This window comes from Rhinolophus sinicus, chromosome 7, assembly GCF_057876585.1.
Source record: "Rhinolophus sinicus isolate RSI-liver-muscle chromosome 7, RSI-T2T, whole genome shotgun sequence".
Classification (NCBI taxonomy): domain Eukaryota; kingdom Metazoa; phylum Chordata; class Mammalia; order Chiroptera; family Rhinolophidae; genus Rhinolophus; species Rhinolophus sinicus.
Window position 1 is genome coordinate 50,473,462 of NC_142507.1, and position 15,970 is coordinate 50,489,431.

Sequence of the window (15,970 nt, forward strand, 5' to 3'; positions counted from 1 at the left end):
AGATATAATCAGTAAGCAATGAAGACTTCAACTATAATTGCTGCATAATACTTTTATTCAATAGTTTTATGGGGGAAAAAACTCACATTTCTGTATGTGTTACATCACATAATTTTCAGACACGTCAGAGTCCAGTGACGAATTACATTCAGAGAAAAGCTTAAAATCCACTGTTGTATGCCACTCTTGCGAAATACTGAAAAGCAGCTCTGAACCTCAGCACTGAAGGTTACAGAAAAGACCACATAAAGGAGGACTCTCACACATCTAATTCCCTTCAAATTCTAGTCTATTCCCCCTTTACGACAGAGCTGCAGTCATTCAAAATGCTTCAGTGCAATAACAACCGACATCTTCCCATTTACCAAAATTCCAACACGTCTCACATATGGGGCCCAGGGTGGAGGTTAGAACTAATAACACCAGTGAGCTTGGCTGTTCTAAAACCACAACCTGGATAAGAGTTCTCTAGGTGAACAGTAAGATATTACATAATATAATACCTAATGGTAGGTATCTCTTGACCATTGAACCTGACTACAAAATCCATAGTGTTTACTATTTCACACCAATCTTACTGCAAAAGCATTGTGCTACACACAATTAATTCAACTCCAGTTAATGTTGGAACTAATAAAAAAATGTAATCTTTAACAAAACTTATTCACTTCAAAGCACAATTGAGAAAAGCAAATCAAGACAAAGCCCACATATGAATCATAGAGGGACTCCATTGCTAGGAATTGGATTTCATAAGTAGCAGACTCTTGGGTTTTTTTCTTTTTTCTTAGAATTTTAAAATAGGTGTAACCTTTTTACTCCAAAAGTTTGAGTCATTGCAGAAATCAACAGCTCTTCAGCCTCCAATTGTGATTGGCGCTTAAGGACAGACAAATGCCTAGACCCAGAGTTTTGAGAGACCTTAACCCCTGCCCCTCCCAGGTGCCCCATCCCATGGGTAATAGGTCAGCGGTCCCTGGTAGAACAGAGCGGCAACTTGGCTTTAAGGAGGAGTCAGAATGATGGAGGAACAAACTCTGTATCTGCTAGTGAGCCCATGCCCAAGTCACTAGGACACGAGGATTTAGACACCTCTGAGAACAGAACGTATTTCAAACACGCACAGACATAGACTGTTGCATAATATTTTTAGTTGAGGTCAAAATTTTAAAAGCCCTATTTCCCCAGATAAAAGCAGGGGATTCTATCATTAATATGCCTCTTTCATTTATATGCCAGATTAATATAAGCCCAGTCTGGAGGTAACGCTTCTTTCCAAACTTAACTTCCTTTTAGCAGCACACACAGAGTGCCGACATCTTTCAGAGGTTTTCTCTCAGACTAGAAATAACTGGAGGGAAGGGAGTGGGCCTGGGTTTACAGGATCCTCTCGTAAACTTCTCTTGGATTCTCCTTCTATAGATTTCTCTACCATACAAGTATTGTTTTCAAAAGCCAACACTATTGAGGCCAGGGGTGCTGCCTTCAGTGATTAGATCACATTCACCTCGAAGCTGAAAGCAGCGAATAACCACGACACACAAGTTTTCCCAACCAGCACGATGGCTAACACTTGTTTTCGGTAATGTTTGACTTGAGACCCTGGTCAAGTCTGTCTAGCAAATCAAGTTAAAGCAGAATATAGAAGAAAGGGTAGAGAATAGGAACAAGAGACAAAGGGAAAACGGTTTATACAGCAAATTCTGTACAGTGAGATCCAAGGACACCAGTATGTCTGATTCAATTTTTTTTTTTAAAAGGGTATTTTCAGTTCTGAGTTACTCAAGTCTTTATTTTCCTAGTATTACTCCTCAGCTCAGTCATTCTTTCCTTCTTTTTCCTACAACCCCAAAACCAGGATGCAGTTCTTTCAGATTGGCCCTCCCCAGAGCTATTTTCTTACTCATCTGACTCAGTGAAACTCCTACAGACAAAAAAAAAAAAAAGGGGAGGGGGCTAAAAACTTTTTTCCTTGCCTTTATTCAGTTTTAAAATCTGCCAAATTCTCTTCTACAGAAAATAAACGATTCTTTTTAACCAACATAAAAGAATGACTGAGTTGTACTTGGGCTGCCTTCCTCCCTCCCTACCTTCTAGAATTTTGTTGGGGATAGACTGAGTGAGTGATAGGGCTTCTCAGGGCCTTGGGAGATAGTCACAGTATGAGTGAGTCATCCCCCAGTTCTCTTACCAGATCCTTCCATACCAGCCAATAGGCTCCCAGGTCACATCAGGCTGAGAGATTACCTCGGAACTTGGGAAACTGACACGCTCTGCACATTTCCAGATTAGACAGATGCAAAGGTCACCAGCCCCAAAACCTACTGTCTTTGGAGCCAGACCCAATTCAGAGAAGCTTTTAGCCTTGAGAGGCTTTTCCTGCCCCACTTTACTGATACACCTGTGTGGAGCAAAAATTTTAATACATGAACACATGGGCAATTACATGTCAGTACTATTGACAAGAAATGTATGACAAAATCCTTCATGTAACAACCAAGATTCTGAGTCCTCCTAAGTGGCCCACTTACTAATGGGTATTGGAAAAAAACAAAACTGTAGTGTAACTGAATACAATGTAGATTCTGAGAGTTGGTTATGATAGGATTTGGCCTAGATTTTTTTAAATGGCCATTCAAAAAAGTGGTTGGGACCATAAAAATTCTCCACAAACGCCTTTTCTGCAGGCGGTGGCCTTGAGTGGCTAAAGTGGTATTTACTCTCAGCGATTCACCCCCAGAGCACTTAGCAATTTGATTCTCGGCAAAACAACAACCCCACATATTCTACTGCCTCACCCCCAGGGTCTAAGAAGTCTACCTACCCGAAGACCACTCTTGTCAGCTTCGGGGAAGGCAGGAGGCAGCTAAACTGACCCGTGGGTGCCCTTTCAGTGTGGCTGGGCCCATCTTAGTAGTGAAGGAGTCTCTCAAGCATCAAGTTTGGCCGCCTTCGGTATTGAATATTTGACTTGCATTTATCTGTAATGGAAGAGCCACAGATACTTGGAAAAAAACATTTTCTCTCAGAACCCCAAGAGTGATTGAATAGCTACTTTTCATTCCACAAATGGAAATTATTGACCCCACTTTATCATCACTTTCTTTTTGAAAAGAGGCAAATAAAATGATCCTGTTAGCACTTTAGTGCCGGGAAGCGACACTTTCCATGACTGGGAACCCCAGCAGCATTTTCTTGCTTCTTGGCCTAAGGAATCTTTAAGATGAGGGAACCTTTCAGGTGCATCAAATGAGCCTGAGGAAATCTGCGTCCAGAGCAGTGTTTAGTGTAACAACAGGGCCTGGGTCAGCCCCCTTACTGTAAGATTGTAGAGGGCCAGACAAGAGCCAATGATCCTGGGAACCATTTATCAAGAGCCTGAAGTTCTCCTGGACAGTCCCTGAAGACCAGTGAAAAGGCATTTTATAATTCCTTAGGACAAAAGACATGAAAGTTTTCCTTGGTTCCAGTCCCACCTTCAAAGCATCTGTGAAAGAAAATAAGGCGACAGGGCCAGGCCGGGTGGGAAGCCCACGAGAGTGGGCCAGGACAGCCTGAGCAGTCAAACCAAACCCAAGCAGACCCGCACTCCTGCCGAGCCGTGTTTTCCTTACTAGTTAAAACAGGCAGTAACAAAGTGGCCTGGGCCGGTGCTGGCCTAAAAAGGAGACTTTCTGGCAGCCCTAGTGTCTGAGGTGGGACAGGTCTCACACAGCCTTGGAAAGGGGTCACTTACCCAAGGAGTTTTGTGTCAGGGAAGGGTCAGGTGTGGGATCTGAGGAGGATATCAAAGCAAGAATATGAAATGTGAGGACAAAGGGGTGTCTGGTATCATATTAGGACACACAGATCGTGCCACAGACCCTGGGAATACAGAATACCCATGCAAGAAGAGCTGCTCCGGCAGGGAGGCAGCTGTGAGTAGGGCAGGCGTCTGGCACAAGTCCATCCCTTGGAGAGCCAAGATGGCAGTGCCAGGCTCTCCACCATCAAGGATCCTGAGAGTTTGCTTTTCATTCATTTTAGGGAAAAAGCTTCCTCTAATGGGTGGTTCTTCTTGCAGCTCCCCAAACGGGTCTTGGGGAGTCCCCTCAGGCAGAGGCTACATCTAGCTAGCAGGCGTCCATTAACCTTCTTCTCTTAGGTAGATATATGCGTAATTTTTTTTCTTAAATTCCAAGAATTCGTAAAGCTCTCATCTTGAACAAATGCAAAAGCAGAGTGTCCTACTCAGGCCCTGAAACACACATATCAGCCTCAAAGCAAATCAGCTTTCCAGTCTCAGGTGAGACTGGTCCAGTCCAGAAGGGCAAGGGAGATGCTTCTGAATCCTGGAGGCAGGAAGGGATCCCTTCAGATGGGCTTGTACAGCAGAGTAGTGACATACTTCTTCTTGTAGCGATGGGTTGCACTAAGGACCATCACACTGTCCTGCAAGGGGAAGAAACACACACAGCTAATTCATTAGTTCAGGCAGGTCTTCCCAGGAGCTGGCCCTCCACAGTGGCTCACTTTTAAGAGACATGATGTGGTATTATGGGAGGTTGGTTTTGGAGTCAAATCAACTTACGTTCCAATCCTGATTCCTACTGTTACTCTGTTTGTGGCCTTGAATAATCTGCTTGATGTCGCTAAGTCTTTTTTCTCATCATTACAAGGGATCACACCCAGTAAGGTGGCTGTGATGATTAGAATATTTGGCATAGTACCTGATAGAATGTAGGTGCTGAAGAAATATTAGTCTCCTACCTCATGCCTTTCCCACTTCAAATGTGAACACTGGGCTTAAAACTAGCAAAGGAAAAAATAAATATCTTGCAATCCATTTCTAGAAGAAGTCTTAAATGCAATGAGAAGAAAGGGAAGGGATCCTTTAAAAAAAAGATTTCCAAGCCTTGAAGCAGGTCTAATTCCCATTTAATGCCAGGGATGAACTTAACACAGTCCTCTGTGATCAAGAGGGGACTCAGGAATCCCCCTCTCTCCTTGAACAAAGCAGACCCCCAAATCCTCCTTGGAAAGAATCTCAATCCAATGGATCAAGGCCAAGCTGAATCACAATAATCAAGACCTCGACCTGGGTCAGAACCAGTGTGGATAGTCGGTTACAAGAGGCAAAAGTCGGTCAGATCCCAAAGAACCTGAGCAATGCAGTTGAGAAGGCAATGTATCTTCCTGGTTTCCCCTGGGCTTTTTATCCACAGCGAATGCTTCTCAGATTAACATTCTGGGACCAGCGTATGCTGATCACAGCCTAAAGATGACAGAAGCAAGGCGAGGAAAAAGTTCAACCTCAGGAAGGGTTTGGTAGACATGAGGAGCAGGTAAAGAAAGACCTACGTGGAAAGACCTGGTACAACAGTCTCTAGGAGAGAACATGGAAAGAAGGTGGGAAGACTGAGCTTCTGTCCTCTCTCTGGTACTTATTGGCAATTTGACCTTCTCTGAGTCTGAAGTTTCTTTATCTATAAAACGGGTTAAAAATCATACTTACCTCACAAGGTCATAGAAAAATGAAATTCGGGGGTACATAAAGTACCATATCATCTGTTAAAGAAGCTCTGTCCGTGATTTCCCTAATCTGGGTGCACATCTAAGACACATGAGCAGCTTAACACGTTGCGTACGGCGGGGTTTAAATCCCTCGTGAAGATTCTCGTGATCCGTACGCAACGTGTTAAAAAGATGACTGGGGTCCGTCCTGCGTGTACTTCTTCAGCAGCCCTGGGGCTAAAGCCTCTGAGTTTGTACTTTGACAAACTACCCAGGAGATTCTGATGGTGATCAGCCCAGTTTGGTAACCGCACAGCTGTGTCCAACTTTATTCCAACAGCCACACTACAGAGACATGAGCAGACTGACAGGGTATTTTCAACTTGGCCGATAAAGCAGCAGAGAAATCAAGGACTTGAAGGGTTGGAGGGGACAGGGCAAATCTGGTCACATTTCTCTTTGACCGAGTGTGTGGGAGAGATGCAACCACTTGGGTAAATATGACTGAGGCACTTGAAAGTAGCTCGCAGCCACCTTTAAAAAATGGGGTCTTTACTATCACATTCAAGCATTCTTTGAACAGGAAGCTAAACTTGCTCTTTCTGCAAATGAAATCCTAGTGCTATGAACTCAAAATTAATTAAATAGGTCATACAAAGGTTATAGCTATCTAAAAGAAACCAGGGACCAAAAAGTCCATTCCATCACAGTAATTCCGCTAGCCAGAACACAGATATACCAAGATTTAAAAAAAAAAAAAAAAAAAGTAATAAGAAACCCCCAACCCAGTAGTTAAAAAAAGTTCTCCTATAATTTGACCAGCTACAGCTTCAGTGAAATAGCAGAGCAAGTAACCACTGGAGGGGTGGAGGTGGGACATGTGTTACCCTTCCCTCCCATTTTGGGGAGCTCTGTGAAGAGCCAGGCCCACCACTTACCTTAATGGACAATGCGTACAGATGGTTCAGCATAACGTGATTGGGCTCGGGGAGCAAGGCTGGGTCACACTAAGAGGAAAAAAAAAATCAGTGAATGGGGTTAAATGCAGTTTTAAACCAAACCGTTTACTCTTCCTCAGAGCCCTTTGGGATTGTTGAGAAACTCTAAATTAGAATGTCTTATTTCTTTTAAATAATGTACTCACTCTACGTATATATCAATAATACATTCTCACTACAGAAAATGAGGAAAATTCTGAGTCCAGGGCAGAAACGCTAAACCTCTGCATCTATTCATCTTCCTAAGAAGAGCGAAGATAAAAATCTTCCCCGCAACACATATAGAAGATTTGTGTTAAGAAGCAAAAATAATCTTAGTGGGAATCAAGTGAATTGACTAGAGATGTAAATTATATGCACGCCACCTCCCCACACACCAAAAACCCCTTATATTTCTTTTGTATATCCCCAAATGATAAATACTCCTTTCTTGTGTTGGAATAGAAGTCCCAGAAATTGGTTCTAGTAATCCACAGCTCCAGACCTGACTTATTAGGACCAGAAGACAACTATGAATTTTGATATCAGTACCTGGAAAGTCACAATTCAGCCCTGGGAAAGGAATCTATAATGCTACTGAGACATACATGATTTATACTCTCAATACATCTTTGTAATAATCCAAATCTAGGAATCCTAAACTTTAGCTCAGATGGTCCTAGTGACCCCCCGATGCCCCAGCAGTAGTCTCAGGATACTCACAGAAATATTAGTGTCCTTGTTAAGAATAACTTGGAGAAGGTGAGGAGGCAAGATGGGTGGGGATTTGAATCTCTCCTCGGATCGGAACACATACATTTCTTGACCGTAAGGCCCTGGGGGTGAGCTGGAAAGGTCTGGAAGATATTTATCCAAATATAAGGGAAAGTTGGAGTACTAGTAAAAATGCATGAAAAATTAATTTAATTAATTAAAAATTAATACATGGCAGCTAATATTAAATATAGAAGTCATGGACCATAAACTTGTGGCCTGTTGGGTCTGCTACTGTAAGGCAGCCAAAGAAAAAGTCTGCGTCATTCTAAACATAAAGCATGAAGTTCCTCAACATGGTGACATGGTGTGGAGGACAGAGGAGATGAGGGGTAGAAGACAGAGGTTTAGGGAAGAGCTCTCCGTTTATCAGCTGTATGACCGGGGACAAATCCCTTCCCCTAAGGTCCATTTCCTCATTCATAAAATGAAAATCATCTCTGCCCTAATTCACAATGTTTTTACAGGAATCAAGTGAGGTAACAGATGTGACAATGCCCTGTGAACTGTTAAACAATATGGAGAGATTAGGTTTCTTCTCTTTTCCATCCAAGCAATAGACAACAAGGTTATAAACTCTAAGACTACTGATATTACAATGATTGCAACAATGAGAACAAATTTACTAACAAGGTAGTAGTCACTAGGGAAATGCAAATCAAAAAACCAAAATAAGATAGCACTTCACACTCATTAAAATGGCGATAATAAAAAAGATCGAGGAGAGGATAATAACTGTTGGTGAGGATGTGGAGAAATTGGAACCTTTGTACTGTTCCCACTGGGAACGTAAAAAGGAGAATAGTTTGGCAGTTCCTCCGGAAGTTAAACATAAAGTTACCATATGACCCAGAAATTACACTCCTGGGTATATGCCCAAGAGAAATGAAAATATCTGTCCAGACAAAACACAGATGTTTGTAACAGCATTATTTATAATAGATAAAAAGTGGAAACAATCCAAATGTTCATCAGCTAATGGATGGATAAACAAAGTCTTCTATCCACACAGTGGAATTTTATTCACCCATGTTAAGGAATGCAGTACTGATACATATTACAACATGAATCCTGAATACAGATTAAGTGAAAGAAGCCAGACACAAAAGACCACATATTGTATGATCCCATTTATGGATTTGCCTATTTGGGACATAATAGACAAATCCATAGAGACACAAAGTCAATTTGTGGTTGCCAGGGTCTGAGATTTTATTTTTCTCAGGGAACTTAAATGTTTACAGAAGAAACATCTATAAATAAAATTCAGAAGATCCCTGAGAAAATGAAAAAACAAACGAAAAGCACTCTTGGGAAGGAGCATGCATTATAAGAAAAACACTGCAAGAAAGAGCGCATACTCCAAAGTTACCTCGACAAGATGTCTCCGAGCTTTCCATGGAATCTAAATTTAAAGCATCAAACACCTCAAAGTCAGATTTCTTGACGTGGATCAAGTTGTTAATCGTACCAAGCTGACTGGTAACCACAGGCTGAAACAGTGAATAGAAAAAATGCATGAGTCCCGGTTTTAAATCCATCTCTTCCATCCAACTCTCCTCTTCTGAAAAATGATCATACACGCCCCGTTCGTCTTTTATCAAGAAAGAAATCCCCCAGTGGAGGAGAGCTGCTGTCCATCAATCCTGATAGCACTGACGTCTGACACCAACGGGAAGAAGAGCTCAAAGGAGACTGTTACGAGAGATCAAGGCCTCACCTCTGATGGATCGTGAACCCACTGTCCATCCACGAAGAACTTGTACTGGTGCTCTCCCTCGGGGAGGTCCAGGATGGCCACAAAGTCATTATGGCTACAGAAGAAAACAAAGGGAAATAGGACACGTGCCTATTAGAAGACAGAATGTGAAGGTAAAAACCATGAGGCAGTCCCAGTATCATAGCCGTTATCTGCCACACTGCTAAGCGGCTGTACCCCCGGACTAACAATCATTCACAAACACCAGCTCCTTTCCTGTATCATGTGGAGCATGTATTTGCCAGTCCCTCCCAATTACTTTAGTTCCTAACTAATATCTGGAAAAGAATAATGAAGACCTTACCTTAATCCCACAACATGGTTCACCTTAGTACACCTATTTTGCTTCAGCAGAACACATCCGTCCCGAGTGGAATTATGATATTGGTAGATTCAGGATACAGACGTGGCTCGAGGTACCCTTTCCACATTTTGGTGATCATTTTATGGCAAATTACCTACTGACAGGTAGGCCATTCTGATCACCTGTTTAGTAATTCATTACTGCTCTGCAAGCAACAAGTAACATTACTGCCTAGAACTTCACGATGTGTTTGGTTTTAGTGCGGACGTCAGAGCAGCTGGACTCAGCCAGTTACAGAAGACTTCCCACAAGCATACAAAGGACTTGTATTAACACAGTCCTAGAGAATGTGACATTAAGTCCCTCTGAAGCAGTAATATTCTAAGTGGTAGAACATCTCTGACTCGCTATGAGGCATGGCTGTAGCCACGGGTCACAGAAAATGTTGCATCAGAGACTCCCTAGCAGGTGGAAAGGAGTCGTCCAGCCGGGCCCCTACTCCTGGGCTCTGTAGACTCAACCGAGACATTTGTGTTTACCTCTTAATCAGTGGGATCTTGGCGCTCCAGTTGTTGAAGGACCCAGAGATGAAGACCTCCTTGCCGCCTTCAGACCAGCGGATCACAGTGGGCCGGGCCTGCTGTGTAGGCTTCACCGAATCCTCCAGATCCTGCTGCCAGGATACGAAGTCTTTGTCCCCAGGGAGCTACACGAAGAATGAGGTCATCCTTCAGTTGTGACCCAGGAATTCTTATAAGGTCACTCTCCTCCCTAGGGCAGGGAGGGGTGCTAGGTTTCTGCTAAGGATCAGTGAACCCTGAAATTAGCAACTAAATCAGGTCTTGAACAAACTATAGAAAAAGAATTCATCTAGGACCAAAATGGTCAAATGGCTTGTGCTCAAGGGCTGTCCAAATCCACGCCTAATTTCCAGGTCTACATAGATCACTCACCCTTTCAGAGTCTTAGGATCTCCCTTTGGGAAAAAAAAAAAAAAAAAGAAGCGTACTCCCTATTACCAGATTACCTCACAGGCAGACAATTATGATATGCTTCGCGGTGCCTCTTGGAAGGAAACAATATGAAAACAAAGTATGGTTCTATAAAAAATAATTAAGTTGGACTTGTATTTTTCACATGCAAATATGTAGAGCTCTCAATTATCAGTCATAATGGAACTTAGAAATAGTGAAATTCATAAATAATTCAAAAACTCCATTATAGCTGGTAGGTTCCAAAGGACACTAAAAACATAAAAATCCAATCACTGGTTTCTTAAATTGTGAGAAGTGGTTTATGAAATCTTACTTGCTCAACTATGTCAGGTTTATAGTAATTATTTTAGGTATAGGAATGCAAATTCCGGAGCCTCAGGGAACATCAGATCAAAAACAGCTCCCTTTAATATAAGCAGTTCCACTATCAAATGAGGTCTGTAGTAGGATTCTGAAAAAAATTGACTTCTTACTTAGTTTCTTTTCATTACCGTGTTGGGAAAATTTCCCAGGGCTGAGAGACTGAAGAGAGGCTGACAACTCCATCATTGCATCAGGAGTTTATTAATGGAACTTAGATATGAGGCATGTGTGCTGGGCGTTGGCAAGACAACGTGGGTACATGCCGCATCCTGTTGCAGGAACTAAGGAATTATATAGAACAGGAGTGGATGGATAGAAGTACAGGAGTGTGAGCCGGCCCAGATTAGGGGGAAACGGGCCTGGGTAATCCCTAGGGTACGGGTCGAGGAGATTTACAGGAAGCAATCTCTGTTCTGGCCATCATCTAGCTGGATCTAGCTTGAGGGTCAGGCAGAGGTCATGTCTTGAAACAGTCTCTTCTCCACATGCCATCCTTTACAACATGAGCTGGCAAACGATAGCCAGTGAGCCAGATGCTTTTGTCAAGTTTTACTGGGAAAAAGCCAAGCTCATTCATTTACTTTTTGATCTACAGCTGCTTTCATGTTACAGTGGCAGAGCGGAGTAGTTGTGACACAGACTATATGATCCGCTAGTCTAAAATATTTACTGTTTGGCCCTTTACAGAAAAAGTTTGCTGATCCCCACTTTACATTGGCTTCAATGACTTTGGTAAATAGGGAAATAAGACTGTACAGTATCAAATCAAAAGATTACCAAATAAAATAGTGTGGGTTAAAAAAAAAATAAAAAGGACTAGCTTATTCGTTTGGGTTTTATTTTCAAAATGGCTGGGGAAGTCTACCTTCCATACTGTCTCTCGATAATCCTCAAAACTGCACTATGAGAAACCAACATAAACTGAAGAAAACCGAGAAAGAGAACTGAAGGGACTCTCACATTATATAAGGAAGTGACTTAAGAGAAAACCTCGATCTCCATATTGTTCAAGCAATGCACGCTTGCTGAGTGGCTGAATTAGAATTATGGAAGTGTTTACATATGCCTAAGCCTCAGCCTCAGATTCTGATTCAGATATATGGCCTGGGAATCCTTTTTAAAAATCTGACCAGATAATAATGCTGGGATATATTGGAATAAAGAAAGAAAAATGAATCTTTAGAGATATGTCCTAAAGTATTTACAGATAAAATAATCTTTGATAAGCCAGTAATTTGCTTCAAAATAATTGGTAGGGGGAGTGGATCGGGGTAAAGAGGATATCATTTCATTCACAATTTGATCATTATTTAGTTGGTATTTGGGACTTCAGTATACTGTTTTCCCTGTTTGAAACATGGAAAATGTTTCCAATTATCCATAAAGTGTTTAAGCAAATTTCAGGTGATTTTAATGTGCAAATTGGACTGAGAACGGAAGAAGGTGGCCCCACTGCCAGTTACTTTTATGATTTAGGATTTTCGGTTTAGAATTTGAAAGCTACAAACTATTAATATGCCATGTTTGGAAGAAAACCCTTCCACAGGTGACATTTCTGTGGTCGGCACGCGTGCAGATAACTAGCAGAAAGGCTGTTTACGTCAAGTTAAGCAGTCAGCAAAATCATTAGGAAAAGAGAAAACTGGAACTACAGTTTGAGATGTTTAAGTAAGACATTGATACTGAAGTAACGACAGTAGGTAAGTTGAGAACTGTAAAATTTTAGATTTGGAAGAGACCTAAGGAACGATCAGAAACAGTTTTCTGATTTCACAAATGGCAAGACTGAGGGAAGGCAAAGAATTATCCCAAATAGGTTCCATTTCCAATAAAGCAATCTGGCTTGTATTCAGTACACCGCTTACTGAAGTCACAGTGTGACAAATCCACTGTCCTTAAATCCTGAGTCATCAGTGTAGGAAAAGGGGAAAATGCAGTGAAGGAGGTCACCTTGAGAAAGCCCTGAAGAAGTAAATTCAGATGGCTGGGTGGACAGCCCTATTGACGAGGAAGACGTCCTGAAGTGGGAGGAGAAAGGAAGGGAGAAGAGACCCCAAGAAATAGTCCTTTTGATCACCCTCACTTCTGATTATGTTCTCAGTTGAGATCCATGAAAATGAACAACCAAACTCCATGTGCTACCGATGTGGCAAATCATGCTCCATTTACTTCATGGGAAGGCACAGGGGACATCAAACACACTCGTCTCCTCAATCCCTCCATTTTTCTAATTCATCCCAGTCGGCCTTAACATACTTAATGCTGTAGCTCTAAAAGTGATAAGAAGCATCTGGATGGTAATCACAGTGCTGTCAGCTCAGTCTGCCCTTTCTGCAGAGTGCCCACAAGTTGCCACTCCGCTCAGAGTACTTGGACGCCAGCACAAGGTCTTCGGGGCAGCGTGGGTTGTCCAGCTTTCAGCCGTGGTGACATAATGAGGTGCTACTGGAGAAATCCTGGAATGATTTGCTCTGCCACTTGAGCAGCTGGGCACGAAAGAAGCACAACCTCAGCACCACAACTATAAAGTATGGGACAAAAATTGAGCAGCGATGTCCCTATGGATGTAGAAGACTAGGAGGAGGTATTCAAATAAGCAAGTGGTGGCTCCCTCACAGTCAAGCCCAAGGGGAAGACCATCAGAAGTGCTGAGCTCCTACAAGGACAAAAATGATACTGACACAGAGAAAAAGAACCTCATTTACCCACCTCAGGGCAAATGTGAGAAACCGCTGGCTATGGGCGGCCACTCAGCAACCTGTGAAGTTTTCCAGCAGCGCTGACAACCTACAAATTCATCAGTACTGTAGAGGAGGGCAGCGTGCCTGTCAGGAGAACCAAAGATTGGGAGGCGAGGTGGGGGGCTGGCATCCTGCTGTCCTCTTAAAAATGTGGCCAACAGATTAGTCGGCAAACAAGAACCCCGCTTCTGCCCTATTTTGAGGCAGTACCGCGACAGGAATTACCATCCGACATCTCCGTCCCCCCCAAATCCCTTTAATGCAAAAAGTCATAACCCAGATCAGTGTGATAAGAATTAAGGAAAGAGGAGGCGCCCTGACACCCAGCCCACTACAGCATCGCCACCGACCGGGGGCGAAGGGACGCTCACCTTGGAGTCCTGCAGACTGAAGACACTGGGGTCATCCGTGCTGCCCACCATGATCTTATGCTCCTTGCCCGGCCCATGGCCGCCGGTGCCCTCAGCGCGTGCTGCCTTGGCGCCGTGGCGCTCCCCGGCCACCCGGTCGCTGGTGGTGTTTCCCATGGCTGCAGCTCGTGTCGGGGGCCACCTGCCGTGGGGAAAAGCACCGTGCGAGGAACACCCCTGCGGCCACGTCAGGGGCGCCCGCAGCCCCACCCCTGCGCCTGGGGACACGGGCAGCGGAATCCCCGCCGCAGGGAAGCCGTGCCCGCGGATCCCTTCCCTCCCCGGCCTCCAGGAGCGCCCCGAGCCCCCTCCCTGCCCGCTGCTCAGGAATCCCGCTGTCGGGGACTCCCCTGCACCCCAGCTCACGCCCCCAGCCCATCACCTCCGGAGACGCGCTCCCTCCGCCCCGGGCCACAGGCGCGATGGATGCTCTGCGGCTACGGCCACCAATAAAGTTATTGAAATTGAAGCCACGCGCGGAGCTAGGGAGCCGGGTTTCCTCCTAAAATGGCTACAAGGCCGGCTGTGCGGTCCCGCCCCGCGTGCGTTCCCTGCGGCCCCGCCGCGCAGCTGCCCTGTCCGCCGGCCCCTCTAGCCGCCGCCGCCTCCATGGTAGGCAGGCGTGGGCGGCCTTCCGTGCTCGGCGGGGGCTCCCGCGTCTGTGGGGACCGGCTGCGCCCGGACAGCCCGCCCGGCGACACTGCTCCGGGCGACGTTGGTGCGCTGAGCTCCCGGGCCTGCCGCGCGGATCACACCGTCCCCGAATGACATTGGGGACCGCCACGCAGCCTCCGGTGCTCTGTACCCCGAGGAGCGGGATTTTCTTCTGGGCCCCCTCACCTGGGCTCAGCTTTGCAAAAACATTTTCTGGACAGCGTCTTTGTGGTAGTCTCCCCGGAGAGGTGGTGTCCAGGGGGAATAGGAAAACGGACTTGCCACTGACGCAGAAGGATTGGTCCAGGCTAAAACTAAGTGGTGTAGGGAGCTGTCAGCCGCGACTGGGGCCCCAGGGAAGAAGGAGTGATTACGAAATAAACCTTGATAAATTAGTAAAATGTTAGTCTGAAGAGGAGAAAGCTATTCTAAGAAATAGCATATCAATTAACGACCCCGCAAGAAATGAAATTCAAGAAAGCGCGCAGGAACAAAAGCAACAGAAGGAACTCTGAGGGCAGAAAAGGGCGAAGACAGTCCTGGGTTTGGGACAAACCCAGGCTTCTACTGATGATTAATGGAACTTTACCAATTAGTGGTATTTACCAATTCTTACTTTGTATTATGATTCTGTCTCATTCCCTCCAAGAAACCCTTGGCACTCAACGTGTGTTTCAGGGACTGGCACCATGGGCGTCACCTGGGAACTTGTTAGAAGTGCAGAACCTGGCCCCATCCTACAGAATAAGAATCTGCACTTTAACAAGATCCTCAGAGGAAAGTGTGTACCTGTTACAGTGTAAGAAGCACTGCTTTGACACTTGGCAGAGAGAACTCCATTTGATTCCTCTTCGTATTCTGTGTGCACCTTGTACAGAGTGAACTTTAATACACATTTGTGGACTAAAGGGTGCGTGAATACTGTTTATTACATGTTTCACAAGAATGCCACTTAGGCTTAAACACAGCCAGTGATGGCGAACTCCAAAACTCCAAGTCATCAAAGCCACCCTTTCGGAATGAGCCACTCTATTTATTGAAAAGTTCATTATTATATTAAGTTGAAAACCCACCCACTTAAGTCCAACAAATCCACTCCTCCCGCTTTGATCTGTGCTCAGCCCCAAATAAACTCTGTTGTTTTCTGGCTCTTAACCAAAGACAGTTTGTAGACAAAAACCAGAATCCTGACAGTCTGGTTACTTCCTTTTGGTTACCTCCCTGCCCTCCGCAATCCTGTCATTCTTTCCATAGGACTCTGAAACAAGGCCCTTGAAGGAATAACACATTAAACCTTACCTAGTGTACTATTCAGCTTTCTAACTCCAGGTTGGTCTCTTGGGGCCAAATAATACGTCTCTGGTACATTTCCTTACAGTAGTCAAATCACCAGAGAAGCACACCCGTTATATATCAGCCAATGGAAAACTTGTTAGGAAGATAAACTATTTCTGTAAAGCTAAATAGAAATGATTTTTGGATTATCTGCTTTGGGGGTGG

At 44.3% G+C, this 15,970-nt stretch overlaps 1 protein-coding gene across 2 annotated transcripts; it reads right to left on the minus strand.

The window, feature by feature from the left end:
* Window positions 1–37: 37 nt before the first annotated feature.
* On the minus strand, window positions 38–14,800 carry LOC109436016 (5'-AMP-activated protein kinase subunit beta-2). 2 transcript variants are annotated; one of them, XM_074319253.2, is made up of 8 exons: window positions 14,657–14,800; window positions 13,778–13,958; window positions 9,847–10,013; window positions 8,965–9,058; window positions 8,617–8,737; window positions 7,194–7,327; window positions 6,432–6,500; window positions 38–4,431 (listed from the first exon to the last, which is right to left on the minus strand). In XM_074319253.2, exons 2-8 carry the CDS (start codon window positions 13,931–13,933, stop codon window positions 4,354–4,356), a joined length of 819 nt encoding a protein of 272 aa, XP_074175354.1. In that variant the 5' UTR covers window positions 13,934–13,958; window positions 14,657–14,800; the 3' UTR covers window positions 38–4,353. The 2 variants fall into 2 exon arrangements, with proteins under 2 accessions (XP_074175354.1, XP_074175353.1); XM_074319252.2 differs by lacking the exon at window positions 14,657–14,800 and adding an exon at window positions 14,199–14,517.
* Between the last annotated feature and the right edge of the window lie 1,170 nt (window positions 14,801–15,970).